We start from the raw sequence: 15,052 nt of genomic DNA on the forward strand, positions 1-15,052 counted from the left end.
AAGGAGCGATCCATCCTCGCAGAGGGATGCAAAATGTCGTGTTTGGTGGCCAGAGACGGGCAGATCTCTTTAGGTCCGGAGCTCAAGCTGAGAGGTGGAAAAAAATACCTCCCTGCAACTTTTCGATCTCTGCAACTAAAAAGAGAACGTGACAGAGCAAAGGAAAGAATCTCGGTAATTGATATTAAAAATCGATCTAAATTTTTCTGCGCCCAGATGAGCACAGCCCTTCGAGAAGTTCAGGTCTCCAAAATAACGCAGTGAGATTCAACGCAACAAACAAGGCAGAATCACCTTGCCTCGGGTCCGGTTTACCTCTGCCCTTTCTCGTTCCACATAGTCTGCAGTTCCCTACGCAAAATCACAACCATACAGCTCGGGTTCGGGACACAAATAGCTGCTCTGTGTCACAGCATGGGGCTTCCTTCTCGCCGCTATCAAAAATTACTTCAGATTATGGGGTAAACCAGTATTTGAAAAATCGTATCGAAGTATTGTAGCACTTCCCTCCATCACGGCGTTAAAGAGAATTTAGATTTTTGGTGGTGGTGTTTTGGTTTGATTTTAACAGAAGGATACGCGCTTTCCCTAACGGACAAAAGGCAAACAGAAAAGAACAAGCGCCTGTTAAGACCTTCTGAGCTCGAAATGCTTTAAATCCAAACAATAACCACGCTTTTCTGAAGCTGCATTCCTGGCCAATTTTGAGAAGAATTATCGCCTTCTGGCATTATTTTCATTGGAAAAGAGGGAAGGTGGCGAGAGAGCCGTGAATTCCCTCATCCTACGTTTTTCTAATAAGACTTCGTAGGCTGTCATCAGCCTGCACGCTTACAAAGCGCCTACGAGAAGAGCCTACGAGACTCAAACCGGCAATCGGGAATATTTCAATTAGCTCTACCCGACAACGATTGCCTTTTAGCACACGTTGCTGCTGTTAATTGCAGGCACCCACCCTACCGGCAAAGGTAAACGCTCGGCTTACCGCATTTTTAAAACAAAACAGAGCCGAGGGGGAAAAAAAAAAAAAAAAAAAAAAAAAAAAAGGAAAAAAAGGAAAAGGAAAGAAAGAGGTAAAAAAAGAAAAAAGAAAGAAAGAAAAAAAAAAAAAGACAACAATTTGGATACTATAGAACTTGACCTTTCGGAGAACAGCGGCAGTAAGTTAAACAGTCCCCTTTGCACGCGATGTGTATACATAGAGCCGCGCTATCGAGGCGTCCCGGCTCTGTTTATATTCCTCCAAAGAAGAGCTGTAGCTTTCCCCCGCTTTGTTTAGCTTAGCTAACCGGGTGACCGTGCTCCCAGCCTCTCTGCCTCTTGGCCACGTCCGTCCTTTGCAAAACGTTCTGCAGCAGCAGAGCTGCAAAACTCGCAGCGTTTTGAGTCTCCCTAATCCGGCTGAAATACTCGGGGAGGCGGAACGAATGCATTTTGCTTCTCCAAACGCAATGCCTCCCTTTGTTGATGTTGTTTTCGTCGGGCTTAGGAAAGGGAAGGCTCGATTTTCCCCCTTCCTCGACACGGAAGTCCCAATTACTGTATTAAAAGAGCAATTCAACGTTAGACCAAATAATCGACATTGATAATTGTGCTGAGCGCAGCAACCTAACAGCAGGCTCCCTGCAATTACCCACACATTCCGAGGCTTTAAGCGAACATTATCTCTGTTTCACTTAACAGCAAATAAAGCAGAGAACAGTCCATGCCGGGCGTGTTTTCTCGCTCCCTGCCTTCCCCGGAACTCTCCCGATGGCTGGGAAAGGCGTTTTGGGGTCCCCCCGCCTTGAAAAGTGGATGAAACCAATATGCTGCTTGAGGGGGTGTCGGGTTTTTATTATTATTCTTATTTTTACTTTTGGGAGCGAGCAGCGGGGAGGAGCAGTCTCAAAGTAGGCATCGGGGCCGCACGTGTGCGCGCTGTGCCCGCGCACGCACACGCCCGGTTCGCAGAGGGTGGCCGGGCTGCAGCCTCCCCCGGTACCCCTCACCCCCCCCCAACGCCTCCCCCTTGCCTCGATTTCCCTTTGTGTGCAGGAGCTGCCCCCACCTCGGGCACGTACAGCCTTGTGCCAGCGCTGCCCCGGCTCTGCCACGGGGTGAACGGGGGGGGGGGGGGGGGAGGGGGGCGCAGCCGGGCCAAGTAGGTGGCGTCCCGGGGCCGGGCAGCCCTGTCGTGTCTGCTCTGACACAAGCTGAAGTTGACTGCCAAAGTGCTATAAAACCGCAGGTCAGTCTAGAACTGTTTTCGGTTCTCCTAGACGCGCCGCGTTCAATTATAGCCTTAAAAGCCGTAATACAAGTGCAAGAATTTGTTTGCCATCACCCAGAGGCGGGGCGAGGCTCTGCAATGGTGGCGCCTTTGTTATCTCAAAGTCACCGAAATCCCAACGCTGCCTCTCTGTGCGCGGGGAGGGGCGGCAGTGCGGGGGGACGGGGGGGGCACGGTCCGTGCCGGGTGCCCAAAGAGGGCTCCCACCCCTCGACCCCCCGCCTTCCTAGCCGAAGAACCGGGATAGAAATGAGATGCGTTAAAGAAAAAGCCAACCAGAGCTCTTGCACCCCCCACCCCAAGTTAGAGGAGGGGGGAGAGAGGGAGAGGGAGAATCCCCAAGCGTTTTTACAATCCCCAAACGACAACGCAGTCTTCTGCTAGCGGTTTTGACGACATGCGATCCCTTTCCATCCACTTTCTAGCAAACACGTCAAGCCTGAAGATTAATTCACTAATTTCAAGTTCAGCTCGCAGACACGCAGCGAGCATAAGTTCTCGCAGCAAACCAAAATAAAGAGTTCATTACGGGGATACGTCCGGAGCGTTTGATTTGTGAACGGTAACCCTTGTAAAATAAGAAAACGGCATATAAACATTAATGCTAATAAATTAGTTTACTCCACTACAAAGTAATTACTTGATAATATTGAATTTACAGCTCGAATTCAAATGCATCAGTTAACTATAACGTAGAGAAAATACATAATGAGAATTTTTTTTTTTTTTGCAAGCAACATGATTAGATTTGTTATCGAGTCGGTTATGATAAGCTGAGCAATAAATAAACAAATCGATGTTGATATTTAAATACCGAAGATCTCCAGAATTTACTATAGAACTTTCTCCGGATATATAAATACTTCCACAATGCTGCAGAGAGAAAGGGGGGGGGGGGGGGGGGGGGGGAATCCAAATATTATTTCTCCAGCATTTCGGTCTCCTTTCCATCAGTCTCCCCTGTCCACTGGGGCACAGACCTCGAGCTCCATCTGATTTCATCAGAGCACCGACACCACAACAGCCTTTTGCCGCTCTATTTTTCTGTTATGATTAAATCCAGCCGGAACCCAAATGTTTCTTTTCTGAAATCGAGCATCAGAACAGCAAAAAAAAACTTTTATTATTTTTCCCAACAGCCGAGGGATGTCCATGCCTCAAAAGGTGCTGTATTCTTTGGCGTATTTCTCTGTTTTCTTTGGCTGCGCTCGTTCGGTGGGGTGTGCATTTTTTATTGGCAGAGAAGTACTTTTTAGTCTCTGCCCTGTACAATCCGCTTTCTATATCATCCCTTTCATGCAACAATAGTAAAAATTTAACCACGTTTTTAAAATAGGTCTCCCCGGGTCTCAGCCTTCGGCGACGGTACGAGGCAGAAAGGAAAGGATCTCGGGACGGCGAGTTTGTTCCTAGGGGTTAACAGTATGTCAAATAATTTTAACTGGGCTTCTGGCAATTAAAGCCGGAGTATTTGTCGAAGCGGGGCAGCCCTACATCCACCGGTTTTCCGAGCGGTTAGAGGCGGTGCGGACGCGAAGAGATCAGCAAACACTTTTTAGCCCAGTGCTCTGCAGTTTAAAAGGCTTTTCTGGCGTGGCAAATAGGCAGGGGATGGTTCGGGGAGGTGGGGGTGGCGGTGAGGAAAGCGAACCTGCGTTCTGGGAATCCAATACTGCTAAGTACCTCTGGTGAGGCTTGGCTGGAGCCGCACGGGGTATTTGAGGTTAATATGTAAGGGAGGGAAGGAAGACACTAAGCGCTTCGGAAGTGAACATGAATGCAAGCATGTAATCTATTCACCATGAAAATCAGTGCAGACTTGACCCAGGCACATTCTTGCTAGGAAGGTTTCCAGCAAAACCCTGCAGGGCGAGGGGGCTTTAAATATATATATAATTTTTTTTGTGGGGGGTGGGGAGGTGGGGGGCATGGGGTGAACCTGAAGACCCAACCAAGGCAAATGTACAAAAAATAAATAAATAAGGAAAAAAATAAAAGGGGAGGAAGCCATCAACCCTAAACTGACCGCTTTCCCAAAGAGCGCTTCCTGCTAGGAAGCAGCTTTCTAGAAGGAGTCGTTGCTTCATTTCTCCTGCTCCCTTCCTTTCGGAGCCTGCCAACGAGCCGCCACACACCCCAGCAAGCGAACAAACAAACAGAGAGCTCTCACCTAGCCCTGTGGGCATTGCTAAGTGCTGCAGAGCCAGGGGGTGCGAGGGGCCGGGCGCTAAGTGTGGGGCAGTGCCGAGCGGTGCCTTTGTATCCTGCACTGTACCGGGGCCAACCTGCGCGGTGCTGCGCGGTGCTGCGCTGGGCTGGGAGGGCGGCGGGGGCGGGCGGCGCGGGGCCGTGCGGTGCGGGTGCGGGGCCGCGCGGTGCGGGTGCGGTGCTGTGCGGGGCCGCGCTGCGCTGCGCCGCGCCGATCTGTTGCTTCCCCCGAGATGGCTACAAAGAGGCGCGGGCCCGCAGCCGCCGCTTGTCAATTTGCACGGCGCGTCACGTGGCCGCACCTCCCCGCCGAGGCCGGAGGCTCTCCACGTCAGCTTACGTCTCCCAATTTCTTACTTCACGGATCTGCTTCAAAGGGGCAGCTGCGCTAGAGAATCATGTTAAGCTCAGCTAATGCGGAGAAGCCGAGGTAGCCCTAATGATGGATTTTGATGAGCGTGTTCCTTGTTCCTCTAACATGTATTTGCCAAGTTGTACGTACTACGTCTCGGGTCCTGATTTCTCCAGCCTCCCTTCTTTTCTGCCCCAGACCCCGTCTTCTCGCCCTATGACATACTCCTACTCCTCCAACCTGCCCCAGGTCCAACCCGTGAGAGAAGTGACCTTCAGGGAATATGCCATTGATCCCTCCAGTAAATGGCACCCCCGGAACAACCTGCCCCACTGCTACTCCGCAGAGGAGATCATGCACAGAGACTGCTTGCCTTCCACCACCACCGCCAGCATGGGCGAGGTGTTCGGCAAAAGCACCGCGAACGTCTACCACCACCCCAGCGCCAACGTCTCCTCCAATTTCTATAGCACGGTGGGCAGGAACGGGGTCCTGCCGCAGGCTTTCGACCAGTTTTTCGAGACGGCGTACGGCACGGCGGAGAACCCGTCCTCCGCGGACTATCCGCCGGACAAGAGCGGCGAGAAGGCGCCCACGGCCGCCGGGGCGACGGCGGCAACTTCAAGTTCGGAGGGCGGCTGCGGCGGGGCGGCGGCGGCGGGGAAGGAGAGGCGGAGGCGGCCGGAGAGCGGCAGCAGCCCCGAGTCATCTTCCGGCAACAATGAGGAGAAATCCGGCAGCTCCAGTACGTATAAAGGCAGCGCCCGAGCGCTTTCGGAGAGGGACTTGGAAATGTAGCGCACCGCCGCTGTTAAATTTTTATATGCTGTTTTATAAGCATATAAGGTTTATGAAGGGCCTTTAGATTTCCCCCAACAAAACTTTGTTATAAAAGGCGAGATCACGTGTTTAGTGCTGAAATTGGCCGTGAAATACCCACCGGGCGACGGATGCCTTTAAAAATTTTTCTTTCTCCTTCCTCTTTTTCTTTTTTTTTTTTTTTTCTTTCTTTCTTTTCTTTTTTTTTTTTCGGGAATCGTAATAAAGGGGGGCTCTGCGGTCGGCTCTCGAAAATATAATAACGTGCGTCGGGCGCCTGTAAATTCGGCAGAGAAGGGCGATCCCGGCTCCTTTGATACCGATGTAATCCCGTGATTTTATAAAAGCCATGTGTTGCACCGGGAGCCTAGTTAGGAGCCGCATTCAAAGCCATCGCCGCTTTAACGATTGCGCTCGAGCCGCGTTGAGCAGATAAAGTAGCCGCCTGAACTGTAGCAATATATTAAAAGAAACAAATTAACCTAAAGCTGGCCTTTTTGTCTAAAGGAAGCCATTTTACCCGGGCGCTGTGGCAATTACGCGTTGCCTTCTGTCCAACAGTTTGTTACTTACAATTGTTATTCAATCTGTCAAAGGCTGATTTTTTTATGTGGGCTTTTTAAAAGGCAACGCCAGTATACAGCTCGGGGAAAAATACCTCGACAATGAACTGTACCAGAAAAGGAAGTTTTTAAAGGGGTAGCGGCTAGATTGAATGCAAAGGGCTTCTGAGCCTCGAGCCCTTTTCTATTGCGCTTAATGAACTTTAAAACCGCGGCGGCTAAGCGCGAGGAGAACACCCCGAGATGGTGGCCGAGCGTGCTGGAAAGCTGCCGGCAGAGCGTGCGGCTGCCGTGGGCGCGGGGCTGCGCCGTGCCGGGGCCGCGCGGTCGCTCTCGGCCTCCGGAGCGGGGAGCGGAGCTCCGCGGGGTGCCCGGCTGCTGCGGGGGCGGCGGGGGGCGGCCGCTGCCCGATCTCAGCTCGCCCGGCTCCGGCCAAGCCGCCTCCGGGGGCTTCCTCCCTGCCTCTCTCCCCTTCCTCCCGCGGAGCGAGGCCTCAGCCCCGCTTCCCGGCGGGGTTCCGCCCTGCCCGGGGCCGGAGGCGTCCCGGTGGGTCCCGGCTCCCCGCAGCTCTCCGTGCGCTCAGTCCTGCGGCTGCCCAGGGCGGCCGCGGATCGGGCGGAATGAGCGTTGTAGCGTGTCGAGGTGCTTTGCCCCTCTGTTCCCCCCCGGCCCCGCCGTGACAAACCCTTCTGCCTTTTCTCGCTCCACAGGTGGACAACGGACCCGTAAAAAGAGATGCCCCTACACCAAATATCAGATTAGAGAGCTAGAAAGGGAATTCTTCTTCAGTGTCTACATAAACAAAGAGAAACGCCTCCAGCTCTCCCGAATGCTCAATCTGACCGACCGCCAAGTAAAAATATGGTTTCAAAACAGAAGAATGAAAGAAAAAAAAATTAACAGGGACCGATTACAATATTACTCAGCTAATCCACTACTCTAAAACTCGTAGCGTTTTTCAAGACGAGATTAAATTCAGATTTTGCCCTTGACAAGGTCAAGCCACGAGGTTACGTGGAGGAAGGAGGTGTGTATCTGACGGGACTCGAAGAACCCGAGGTTTTCCATACATGTAAATCTGCTCTGGACCTTCCATGACGGTTTATTGTTTTGTCTATATATTTACGTTCCAACTGGAATCGGTTTGATTTTGCCACACGTGGCGTCCATCCATTTCCACCGCGCGCGTCACCTCCGAGCGCCAGGCCCACGCCTCTCACCTTCCCGCACCGCGTTGGGCAGATCCGGGAGGGGACAGGGCTGTCCCCGTGTCCCGCTGCCCCCTCGGAGCGTGGCGTGGGCACCGGCACCGCGAGCGGCCGCAGCCAGGACGCAAACTTTGGGAAATGATCTCTCGTCCTTCCCGGAAGGAAAATGTCTGTGGTTGAGGCAGTGCGCCATTGCCCATGGGTTTGAGAGGGGAATTAAGGGAGGGGGGAGAGAAGTAAAAGGGGGGAAAGAGGGGGGGTGACATGCCTACACCTTCACGAGTCTGACCACGAGCAGTTGTAACACGGATGTAGGATGGGTACAATAGTGTTTCCTTTGGGGTGGGAGGAAGCGGGGATGGGGGTGGGAAGAGAAAGAAATGAAAGACTGAAATATTTACTTTAAAAAGAAAAATCAGGTATAAATTTGCCATACATCGCAAAGAAACAATCACTGAAAAGAAAAAGGAAAAAGGAAACAAAACAAAACAAAGCAAAGATTTCTCAAATTATAACTAGCACTCATTTTATTTATGACAACGGCCTGTGCGTTGCCACCTTTTCGGAGACAAATCATATTAAAATGCTAAAAATAAACCATTTTCTAAAAAGCGTGAATTTCAGCGTTTTAAAAGAAAAAAAAAAAGAAATACGGAGAGGAAACTGACCTTCTGGCTTCTGGCTCGCAAACTTTCTTCAGGAAATACCTGTGGAGAACGACAGTTTAGCAAATACCACACAACACTTAATTGAAACTTGGAGTTGTGCAATGCGCTAACGTTGGATCATTAAAATAACTCAATTGCATGCTCTTGTAAAGGTGACCAGTGAGGAGTTTAATCAGAAGCCAAACAGTGTAAATACGGTCATTTTGTTGTCGTCTACTTTAAATGTCACGAGCTCTACTTTGTCGCCCAGCCGACGGATGCAAAGAATGGAGAGTTGTTCGGAGTTATTTTAAGTATCTATAAATATATATATTTCCCTGCAGGAACCAAAGCGTGGAAAAAAAAAAAAAAAGAAAAAAAAAAAAAAAGAAAGAAAAAAAGCAATTTTAAAAAGAAAAAGAGGGAAAAAAAGGAAAATATTTAAAATTCTATATCGGTTTACAAAGGCTACGGAGTTCTATCGTTAAGGTAATTTGCTGATGAGAATATCTGAATGTATATTTCATACAGGAGCGATGTTTTACAAGACTTGTAAATAATAAAAAAGAGGAACCCATGACCTATTTTATTCGAACGCCTTTTTTTTTTTTCCTCATTTTTTTTTTCTCCTACGGGGCTGAAGGGTGTGGGGTTTCTTTACATGTGCAACAAAGTGGTGATAAGGAAGTTTTTTGATGAGTAAATTTACCAAATGGATGTAAGTTCTTTGTCACGGTTCACCAAACGCAGTATCTTTATATGCCATCACTGTTTTCCATATGTATCGACTATGTGTATATACCGTTTTCTTTTAATATCTGAAAGTACTTGGTTGCATGTATACAGTGGAACAGCGCACAAGGCAAATAAAAACAATGGAAACTTTCTCTTTTTCATTCTGGCGTCGCGTTCCTGCATGTCGCTTTGCCTGATGTGGCTTTGGCACCCGAAATTCCTCATGACCTTGTGGGGTCATTTGGGGAGAAACGATTGTCCTTTTGTAGAGCTCGGCTGTTAAGTCTTCTGCCTTGGTGTGGCCAAGCAGACGTGGTCTGGTTAGGAAAGGAAGGTGGAGAAGGCTCCTCGTTAGGCCGTGTCCTTGTGCTGTGGGGTGAGGTCCCTTGTCACACCGGCATGTGACACCGCAGTGTGCTCCGCCACGTGTGGCAGCGTAAGCGGTGCTGGGAGTGCTTGAGACTCATTTTAGAGACCCGTCCCTAAAGAAAAGGGACGGACGAGCCCTCTGTGGATGGAGGGCTCAGGAGAATGAGGGCCCTAAGAAAACCATTGCCTCCTTCGAGAAAAAACGCGCCTGGCAGCGCGGTGGAAATGGGCCGGCTGGGGTTGTCCTTGATCTCCAGGGCAGGGAGGGGTGGGATGGGGCGGGGGGAGGGCTGCAGGGAGAAAATAGATGGGGGGGAGGACCAAACCAAAACAATGGATGGGATGGGAACGTGTTTTGGGAAGAGCAGCTGAATGTTGAGTGTTGACCCCGGTCCTGATCGGGAGAAGAAAGTACATTCTGTTTTCACATTGTTTGCTGGCTTTGAACTTCTGTATTGCTTGGACATCACCCATAACCTTGAGGTGAAGCACTCCCACTGACGCGGGCCTTGCTGACAACCACCGCCGGCCAGACAGCGCCTCGGCGGAGGGAGCGCTGAAAAACGAAGGGAAGGGAGGCTCTGGTGTTTGTTTGTTTGTTTGTTCGTCTGTCTGTCCGCGGGGAAGGCGAGCCGAGAGGGGACGGACGGACGGGCGGACGGACGGGCGGCAGGCAGGGAGAGAGGGACGGATGGGGAGCGGACGGGCAATGAAAGTTTAGCGAGAAAGCTTCCTTTCCCTGTTAAAAATTAACTGGCATTCACGGCCAATCCCAGAGACAGTTAAACTACGGAGTTTCTCCGCTCGGGGTTTGATTTCCTAGCCCAATAAAATCGCATCCTCTGTGTTGCTGTGACAATGCGGCCATAAAAAGTGTCCGTGACTTGTCCGCTCGCAGAGGCGGAATGCACCGCTATAAAGGCGGCGGCTGCCGCGCCGGGCGGAGCGGGAGGTGAGCGGCCGGCGGCCCGCGGCGGGGCCCGGGGCTGCGCGGGACGGCGCGGCCGCCAGATGGCGATCGTCAGATCAATGTCAAAGCCGCCGGCCGAGGAGAGCAGCCCGGCGGAATCTTGGCCTTTGTTCACTTCGCGGCCGCACGCTCAATTAGCGCGAGGGACCCGGCCGCGGGGCTCCGGCGTAGGCGATGCGCGGAGGTAAGTGCTCTGTGCGTGCCCCGCGGCCAGAGGGGACGGCGGGTGCGGTGCCAACGCGGGGCGCGGGGAGGGCCGGCCTCGGCACCGGCAGTGGAAGCGGAGCTCGAAAGTTGGTGATTAAAGTGGTGAATGAACGTCGCAGGGGCTTTCTGAGGCGCTGCTGACCTTTTTCTGTTTCTTGGTAAAGTTTTGGCCGGCGGCGTGGAAAATCCACGGTATCTGGAAATACTTCTTTTTGCAGAGAAACTCGTAGATTTCTTCCAGTTATAAAAATTGTAGCGCTGGAAATATTATGAAACTTGACATTTATGTGGGGAACAGTAGGTGTCTTCAATCAACTAGATCTATGGCAACCCAGACTACAAATGACAGACAATTCTGACGATCTTATTGGACTTGAACTGTAGTTTAGTTAGGGTCGCTTGGTAACTTAAAAGGAGAGCCTGCTTCCTCGCAGCTGGATGCAGCCTGTGGTAAACAAGTTTTGACACACTTATGCTCAAAACTAAGCATGCTGTTGCACATTAAGTCAGCATGCATGAAGGACCAGATTGGCCGGCCGTCCACCCACCCATCCATCCATCCATCCATCCACCCATCCATCCATCCACCTATCTATCTGTCCATCTATCTATCCAATCTAGAACATGGGCCATAAACAACCAGCAGTCTCACATTCTCATGTGCTCAGGGCTGCTCGGGGTTGTAGCTTTGAAACTCTATCCCGGCTATGAGTATCCTAACTCCAGGTTACTTTTCTCGCCCATAAAAGTTTCACATGTTTTTGTTATGTCTCCATTTGAGAAGGGGCGGGGGGGCAGGGGGAGAGGAAATGCGGTATTGTATGGAGATACTGGTTTGGCTACATATTTCAGCCCGCTTGTATATTAACAGAGGGCATACTCTATTTAAATAGCTATCTCAGGGAAAAAAAAAAAATTATAATTGTGTTGTCTTTGCTCCCCCAAGAGTCTTTGTATGTAAACTAATGCGAGTTGCCTCTATTTTAAAGACAGCGGCCTTTAAAACAGTGCTCCTGGGGAGCTGTTGCAAGCCTAGTTAAAAGCACATGTTGAGCCGGCAGAGAGCATTTCTCAGATGATTATCGGAACCTATCGATTTCATCAAAGATGCTCCATTAAAAGCTCGGGACCCGATCTCTTCTGACCTCCCCTCGGAAACGTCGGGCCCTAAGAAGTCACGTCCCGAGGAGGAGCGGGGCAGTCGCTGAGGGTCCCTTTGAAACGTTTCGTTTTACACCAGCCGAGTTAAACTCAGCATATTTGATCAAATATTTATTTTTCCCCTTGTTGTTTCCCTGCTCCATTCAATACTCCGCTGAATAAATCAAAGGGACCCCAGCAGCAGTTAAAGCGCCCTCTGGTTACGAATTGTTTACTGACGGCCGCGGTCATAGGATAATATTTAAAAAAAACAAGCTCGTTTCTTACAATAACTGTTTATTATTTCACATGATTTGGGTTTGCGTGTTTCGGATGGAAGAGGCGAAGCCAACTCAGTGTCTACACTGTGTTTAATTAATCGTGTACTCGACTTCAGTGCACATACCACATCCAAACCCCTGGGAGGCTTTTTCATGAGCTCTTTGGGTTTGTGTTTTGTCGCCGTCTTTTTTTTTTTTGTGTGTGTGTGTGTGTGTGTGTGTGGGGGGGGGTGTGTCATAATCTTTTCATTAAACGCCCCGAATCAAAGCGTCGGGCCAACGTGTGTGTGTGTGAGCGCTGCACCGCAAGCAGAAAGATATTTGTATGAGCACCCAGATCTTATGGGCAGTTACAAAAAGGGGAGAGGGGATACAGTTTCAAACGCTCCGTTACAGCTGCGCGGCCCATCTCTCTCAATATAAAGGGTGCACTTAAAAAGGCGGATTTGTATGTTTACGGTTCTACCGACGGCCGCATAACCCGATACCGCTGGTACTTCCTCGCGGTGTTGGGGCTCAGCAGACAATAGGACCCCCTTGTTCGGAGCGGGGCCGGGGAATGGCGATGGGATGGAGCCGGAATGAATCGGTCGGGGCGCGTTTTGTTCCACCGCACGCCAGAATTCGGAGCTCGTCAGACTCATTCGCAAAATATGTTCCTAATCCAAACGAGTAAACCGATCCGCGCAGCCGCCGAAACATATTTAGGAGAACGAGCCCCCGGATGGCGGAATAAAATTGAATCTCACCCTCATTTTTAACAGCATAATCCGCCACAACAAGCCAAGCCCCCCCTCCCCCTCGCCCACCCCAACCCTCAGCGTGAAAGTATTTCTAGGCAAGATAAAATTAGTGAGGCCGTCATTTGTCACCTAACTTGGCACGGCCGCAGTTCCTAAACCTCCTGTTTGAAATCCGCCTCCTTTGGAGCAATTCCAGCAAAAAGAGGGGGTGGGAGGGGGAAGAAGGGAGGGTAAATAAATAAATAAAGGAGGAATCTGGCGCGCACACACACGCACGTTGCTGACGACTGACAGTTCCAATATTAAAGAACTATACCCTGATTGCATTAATTTGGGGAAAGGCACACGACGCACTGCGCGCTCTGTCCTCAGCCAGGCGGCGCATGCACTCCGCGGCGCGCTGCGAGGCCCTCCGCCTCTCCGCACGTTGCACTTTTCCCCGTGTCTACAAATAAAAACATATTTTAATTAGCTCGCAAAACGGGTCTCCGGATTAACGGCGCTGATCTTTTGCTTTATACGGGCTAATAATAAAAAAGATAAATCACGGTTTAACGTGACGCGTTTTGAAATTTCCAGTCAGGAGTTCGCTGAGGCTGAGCTGTCGGGTTTTATTTATTCCCTTTTTGTTTTTAATTTTAGGCCAACCAATAAAACGGCTTAACGACGCTATTAATGCATCTATTATATTTTTCTTAGATCAATAAAGTTTTATTTTGATAGCGTTGTCTACGCACGCCGCGAATTCAGATTCTCCACGAAATCACCCACTAGCCGGCTTTGATATTTATCAGAATTTTATTTGCTCGGTTTTATGGACCCTGGGACGGCTTTCCTTACGGAAGCGGAATTAGAAAGAAAGCGTTTCTCGTCCCCTGGCGTCCACAATATTCTTTAAAATTTCTTTTAAACGGGGGTTAAGCTCCGAGGGACACGTTGTTAAGCGCCGGCAATGCGGTAGCTACACCCAACGCATGCCAAATTAGCTCAGTTTAGTCGGAATTGACCATTATCTTTTATAGTTAAGAACCAAGCGCGCGTTATTAGTTTTACTTCAGTGGGTTTGATGATGCCGGTTACTATTTGCCTTGGCCTTGTTAGCGATTAAAGAAAGCGGAGATAATGCAGCTCCGAGCGGAGTTCACGATCGAGGCGGGGTGCCCCGGCAGCCACCCGGCGTAGGGCTGAGGACCAAACGAGCGGCCCCGACCGGCGTTCCCGACGGCAGATCCCGCACGATCGGAGCTCTGCCTTCGGGCACAGCCACCGAGAGCCGAGCCACGGCCCCTGCGCCGTCGAACCCTCGGGGGCCTGAGTGAGGGGAGGAAGAGAAATGAGGCTAAAATCTGGTTTTCTTCTTCTGAATCATCTCTGTCCTCCGCGCCTTTTGTCTGATGTAGTCTGCGTTAGCAGTCGAGAAGGTGGAAGCGGCCAACTCGCGTTTGTTGTGATGCGTTTTGGGCCCCTTTTATTCAGGAGAATCTCTATGTCCTTTTAAGGGCCTTTCCTCGCTTTAATCCAATTTTTAAAAGGGAGCTGCTTATTTTAAAAACAGCTTTGGAAGGATTTCAAGCGTTACTCCTCGATTCCGTACGGTTTTTAGGTTTGCAATCCATTCCTATTTAATTTGGCAAATGCAAAACAAACATACCGCAAGAGCGGACTTCCCCAGAGTAATTTTTATACCTGACTTGTGCAGAGAAATGTATTGGGAGCGTGGAGCTGGGGCTCACGTTTCACTTTATTTAGATCTGCATTTATAACGCTAAGCCTATTGATAATAGCCTTCCTGTATAGGAACCAATAAAATGGTTCCTTGCACGGTATTAATTTTGTTAGCGGTGATACGGCCCTCAGAGGAATCTGATAAGGGTTTGTCCATCACGCATTAACACATCTCGCATTTGGGAAACACAAACGGTATTACGGGAGGAAACGCAGGGACAACCTCGGAGGGTTTCCGCAGGGTGTCGGGCCCCCTCCTATCCCCCATCCGACAGGAGATCCCGCTCGGCACTCAAGGGTAAGCCCGAGAACGCTGGGAATATAGGGCGCCTTTCCATCAAGGTTTTATGGCGACTGTGAAGTTGTAACGACCTCTCCCTGCCGCAGCCTTCTAGTTGACGAAGACGGAGCCTCGGGAGGGCCCCAGCAGAGCGGCTTGCTCACTTGTGTCCCGCTGCCCCAGAACTACCCGTCCGGAGCAATGGCAAAACTGGGGAGAAAAAATAAAATAGTAATTTCCCTCTCGTAGGCGACCGCTCACCCCGGAGACCACGTGAGGCGTGTCAGAGCCGGGGGTGGGGGGACAGCGCTTCCCTCCGGGGCTCTCTGAACGCCAAGGGTAGGGCCGGGACGCGGCACTCTGCGCGGCTCTGGCGAGGGCAGCGGGCAGAGCGGCCGCATCTCTTCCGGCCCCCCGGGAGCGGGGCCGCCGGCTCTTCCCGGGAGGAGATGCCGCGGGAAAGAGGAGCGAGCTCTGCTGCTCTCGGGTGGGCAGCGAGAGCTGGAAAACCTCGAGTAGTCCCAGGCTCCGCT

The 15,052-nt window shown here is 50.8% G+C and overlaps 1 protein-coding gene across 1 annotated transcript; it reads left to right on the plus strand.

Annotated features, from left to right (window-relative positions):
• Positions 1-4,894: 4,894 nt before the first annotated feature.
• On the plus strand, positions 4,895-7,157 carry HOXA11 (homeobox A11; the record flags this gene model as incomplete). The annotated part of the gene is made up of 2 exons (XM_079538431.1): positions 4,895-5,577; positions 6,925-7,157. Exons 1-2 carry the CDS (start codon positions 4,920-4,922, stop codon positions 7,155-7,157), a joined length of 891 nt encoding a protein of 296 aa, XP_079394557.1. The 5' UTR covers positions 4,895-4,919.
• Between the last annotated feature and the right edge of the window lie 7,895 nt (positions 7,158-15,052).

This window comes from Tetrao urogallus (assembly GCF_951394365.1).
Source record: "Tetrao urogallus genome assembly, chromosome: 7".
NCBI classification, from domain to species: Eukaryota; Metazoa; Chordata; class Aves; order Galliformes; family Phasianidae; genus Tetrao; species Tetrao urogallus.